At 27.2% G+C, this 5,374-nt stretch overlaps 1 protein-coding gene across 1 annotated transcript; it reads right to left on the reverse strand.

Annotated features, from left to right (window-relative positions):
• Nucleotides 1–2,539: 2,539 nt before the first annotated feature.
• On the reverse strand, nucleotides 2,540–3,295 carry LOC131068890 (uncharacterized). The gene is made up of 2 exons (XM_058004163.2): nucleotides 3,060–3,295; nucleotides 2,540–2,951 (listed from the first exon to the last, which is right to left on the reverse strand). Exons 1-2 carry the CDS (start codon nucleotides 3,136–3,138, stop codon nucleotides 2,605–2,607), a joined length of 426 nt encoding a protein of 141 aa, XP_057860146.1. The 5' UTR covers nucleotides 3,139–3,295; the 3' UTR covers nucleotides 2,540–2,604.
• Between the last annotated feature and the right edge of the window lie 2,079 nt (nucleotides 3,296–5,374).

Consider the following 5,374-nt stretch of genomic DNA (forward strand, 5'->3'; position numbering starts at 1 on the left):
CATAAATTTGTACCATTTTGATCTTATATGCTCTGCAATTTTTATTCTTAATTTGCCTCCGTTTTCTTTAATTTACACTACTTTTTCAACCTTTGGCTAAAAACATATCTTTTAATTCACTTCCTTTTATGTTTTTCATAATATTAAATGTTTTTTAAGGTAATTCCTCAATCAATAGTGTACATGAATCAATGATTTAATTGAATGTATAGTGCAATGCCATCTTTATGAAAATTTCACATCTTTATGTTGTCGATGTACTTTTATTTATCTTGTAGAAGATTAATATTATTCATGAGTTTATTTTATTGTTTTATATAACACAAGCATATATTAATATCGAAAGATTGAGAAATATCTATTTCACTAAAATCTTATATGATGCTATCACTACCTTATCTCTTAAATTGATCTCGGCCTTGAAAGAAAATGCCAAACAATGTTGAACGCTAACAACTACTATAAAATTTTAGATACATAGACTAGACCTCATCAAACACAACTATTGACTAATTCTAAAAAACAGGACCCACTCTTGATCAACACACTCCATACAAGAAATTTCCAATGGCAATTGACAACACAAATTCCATAAATGAGTCAACATAAATTTGTAGCATTTTGATCTTCTACACTCCATAATTTTTATGCTTAATTTGCCTTGGTTTGACATGGTAACCCCTCAATCAAATTGACTAGATATCAAGATGTGAGGATTATAATACATTTAATGGTTCTCCTATACATTACCTTGATCATTCCCTGAAGCATTCAACTTTAAAGTGACAATATTTTATCACATGTGTGTACATTAGGGGTAGGATAGGGGTTTAATAACCAGAATGTGACTTAATATGTCATTTCAATATTTAGGTAAAATAAAATGATTTAATTTTAAAGTGATATGGGTAGGTTTTAAGGGTGTAAATGTATGCAGAAAAGGTGGTCGATCATATATAAGTGACATTCAATTATCTATAGATCAATTACACAAGTCAATTACAAAAAATATGTAAAATTGAAGCTATCATTTTATACCACATAGTATTGTATCTTGTTAGAGCCCTGTAATCTTAAGAGAACATAATTAATATGAACTCTAATTTAATTAACAAAAGAAATGATGGTTGCTCCAAAGTCATGTAATTCAATATAATCCTATCTAATTTATGTTAATCTAATTATTAGAGGCCTTTGTTGATGACAAATCTTACCTAGTCACTAGGTATCTCTAAAATAGTTAGATTATAATTTAAATTAATATGAATATAATTAATATATATTTATTAAGGCATAAATGTTAGGATAGGTGTGGTAATGTTTTAATGATTAAGATGAATAAATGCTTTCAAATGAAAGCTTTTTACAAGATGACATATTTTTCATTTTTATCTAGATTTTCTATGTTAAGACTTCAATGAATATGGTTTAAATCAAATGTAGACATCAGAAGCACTCTTCTTTGTTGATAGGCAAAAATAATAAAGGAATATTAAAAATTAACAAAAATTAAACTTGCATAGAAGATATTTGGTGAAAATAAGGAAGCATTTTAGTGTATGCATAAGAAATTTCAAAAAGATGAATTTGAGGGTTACAAATGATAATATATCACAATTAAAATTTATCTTTTATATAAAAACATTATTTATTTATTAGTATTATGCAATTGTAATTAATAATTTATATACAAATTATTTATGCTCATGTAATTACTATGTTATATATATATATATATATATATATATATATATATATATATATATATATATATATATATATATATATATATATATATATATATATATATATATATATATATAACTCTTGTATCTCCCTCCATTTGTGGTATCAATCAAAATTTACAATCAAATTATTTATTCATTAATATTTGACAAATATTTATTTTGATAAACAAAGTCAATTTTAACAATTCTGATGAGTATAGTATTATTAAATCTAGTCAAATCATTATTCATTCAACTATTATCTAGCCTTGCCTACCTTTAAATTTTTGTCATAATACATCTATCAATTATTAATATTTTTTATTTAAATAAGTTACATTTAAATTGTTATGAAATTAATGTGTTTACTATATTTCTTCTACAATACTTTTAAAATAATTATTTATCTCTATACACAGCTTTTATGACAATTTGATCCATAAAATATCAAGCTTTAAATCATTTAATAAATGAAATAGATGAAATCGTCACAATTTTCAATATGAATCACAAAATAAAATTCAATTCCATGTGTACACTATCACTATAACTATCAATTAAATAACTATGTCATATCACTATAAAGACAAGTACCTCCATTAAGTGACATTTATTTTTAATAAAACTCTTTTACAAAACATAATATCAGAACCTAATTAAAAAACAACGAAAAACAACTATAAATACCAGCAATGCTTAAACTGCACAGTCAAAATTAACATTGACACAAACAATACCACTAAAAGTTAAAACATATTTAAATTTGAACTATATTTCTAAAATAAAATTAAAATGTTCAAACGAAAAGCACATATACACATGTCTGTCTGTTTAACCGAGCAAAAAAATGTGCGTCTGTTTTGAATTAAGTATTGAACTACCATGATGCATTAGCTTCAAACAGGTAGAGGAGCTCATCAAAGGGGTGTTGATGAGGAATCCAAGTTTCTGTTAACTGCATCGGCATTTGTTGAGGAATGAATGTTTCCGTCATATGCCCTGTTTCCATTTCGATTGCCCTCAAATCTTCATATGCCATATTTGCAATGAGTGTAAGAGGAGATGGAGGAGCCATAAACCATCTCATCATATCCGCTGATATTGATGCCGACTTTCTTTTTTCTTCAACTTTTTCCCTTTCCCTTTCCCTTTCAACTCCACTGCTTAAATTACTATTACTCTCACCACCTTCACATGCTCCAACCTTCACTTTTGGAGGACGTCCTACAAACATAAAAATTACACTCTCTCCACATAAATGGACACAAACAATACCACTAAAACTTAATTCAGAATACAGATAAAACAAAACATTATAGAATATAAACTTACCTCGTCTTTTTCCAGAAGCTGTAAATGTGGGTACTGAAGGTGGCTTTGAAGACTTTCTTTTCCTTGGTTGGGCTTCCATCTCTAACTTAATCCTCTCAGTGTTAATCTAACTCTGAACAAATAAATCACTTGTAACTCAGTTTGAATCACTTATCTTTTGTGAAATCCAGTTTTGCAAGAGTTTTGTGTTATAGAAATATGCGTGTGGAGATGGAAGAACATGCAAGAAGAGAGAGAGAGAAGTATTGCCAAATGCATTGTATGCAAACACAGATTTTGAATTCCCACGAACCCATGATATTCCCATGAAATTCCAAGGATCAATCAGTCAACATCAGGTTTTTGTGATTCACATCTTTAAAATATTATTTTTTCTATAAAACATGCCTAAAAGTAAGCGATTGCTTACAATTATACAATCTCATGTGAAAAAACCCTAGATATATTTTTAAATCAATATTGGCAGCAGAGGAATAAAAATTACTTACAATTTACATTTATTTTTTAAATATAAAGATTAAAATTTACAGAGACAAATTTTTTTTTATGAAAATAAAATAAATGCATTATTTAAAAATAGTAGACAATAAGATATAACAATAAGAGTTAAACACAATTAAAATAAGAGATCTGCCTAAAATTGCACCAATTACCTATTAAAATAATGTACATGCACTCCAGTTCTATGGTATGTCCTACAAACTCTGGATTGAATCTTCACTTTATAAGCTTCCACTTTTTCATTCTATAGGAGTTGAGGAAGTCTAAAATAAGAGAATTACCCAAGAGAATTGCCTAAAGTTGCACAAATTACCTATCAAAATAATGTACATGCACTCCAGTTCCTACGAGCTCTAGATTGAATCTTCACTTTACAAGCTTCCACTTTTTCCAGAGTAAGTTATTAAACTTGAATATGCATTTTATAGGCATCCTCTTTTTTAAAATTAAGTATGAAGCCGACACATAACTTAGATTGATAGCCTTGAAACAACAATTATTTAAAACCCACACTTTTTTTTTTAAATATAAAGATGTAAAACATTTAAAATAGAACTAATCTAATAATGAATGGTGGCTTTTCTATAAATATAATATTAAGAAAAAATAAACGCATTACCTAAAAAATAGTAGATAAAATAGATATAAGTACATCATCCAAAAATAATAGAATAGGCCTATATGCCAGTGTGACTTGAAGGGCCCTATTTTTTTTTTTTGTGGATATGTGTAGCATATTTTTAATCTAATGAAACACACGTTCATTAGAACACACTCCAAGTCCTAGATTGAATCTACACATTCAAGACATCCCCTTTTTCTAAAATAAATTATTAGATAAATCAAGTTCCAAGAGTTAATTTAGATCTATGCTTTTTGTTTGAGCTTTTTGCTCTTGGACTTGAGTCTTCATTTGTAATTTGCCTTTTTTTTCAATATATATTAAAAAAAAATTATTTATCCAAAAAAATAGTAAAAATAAATATACTATATTTATTATTTATTATTTTTTAGATAATACATTTTATTTTTATTCCACCACTATCAAGTGACTTAATGGTACATATTGGAATGTGTTCCAAAGCTCTGGTTTGGTGTACATAGTCTAATATTTTTTTTAGAAAGAAGTTTTTCAAATCCAAACAATTTAATTTCAATATTTTATCTTATTACTTACTATTTTTGAGATTATTCATTGGTTTGTATATTACTTAGTATTTTTAGATAATACACTTATTTTACTTTAATATTATATTTTTAGAAGCTTTTTTTTAATTAATTATTTAATATTTAAAAAATAAGTTTTAGTTTTAAATAATTTTAATAGCGAGACTACCACTGTAAATTACAATTGTGGAGTGTTTGAAAAGTGTTCCATAGAGTGAGAAGTACATATACACCATTCATTATTTTTTACAAGAAATTGTACAACTCTAAGCAATTGTCTTATTTTAGACATATTTTACATCTAAATATTTTTTGATGTATAGGCCTTCTCTATTAAGTATAAATATTAAAGTACATATTCACAAAAAAGGTTGAGGGATACAAGATCACCCCACGAGAGTCACACGGCAAGATGTCGGAGTCAAAAAACAAAGCTATTCATCACTTTTCTTTTGTACAATGGATCTTGGAACTAGGGGGAAGCCTCTTAGAGCAAGATGTTGTCAATTTTATTTTGTACAGTGGATCATTCTTAGAACCAAAGCATGGACTCTTAGAGTGAGATGACACCACTTTTCTCTTATGCAGGGTGATTATTCTCAGAACCATAGCATAGACTCTTAGAGCAAGATATCATGCCTTTCTTG

The sequence above is a fragment of the Cryptomeria japonica genome, chromosome 3 (genome assembly GCF_030272615.1).
Source record: "Cryptomeria japonica chromosome 3, Sugi_1.0, whole genome shotgun sequence".
In the NCBI taxonomy this organism is placed as follows: Eukaryota; Viridiplantae; Streptophyta; class Pinopsida; order Cupressales; family Cupressaceae; genus Cryptomeria; species Cryptomeria japonica.

Coding starts and splice junctions, on each gene's coding strand:
- LOC131068890 (XM_058004163.2), bottom strand. CDS start 3,138: ATGGAAGCCCAACCAAGGAAAAGAAAGTCTTCAAAGCCACCTTCAGTA. Junction 2,952..3,059: donor AGCTTCTGGAAAAAGACGAG/GTAAGTTTATAT, acceptor TTATGTTTGTAG/GACGTCCTCCAAAAGTGAAG.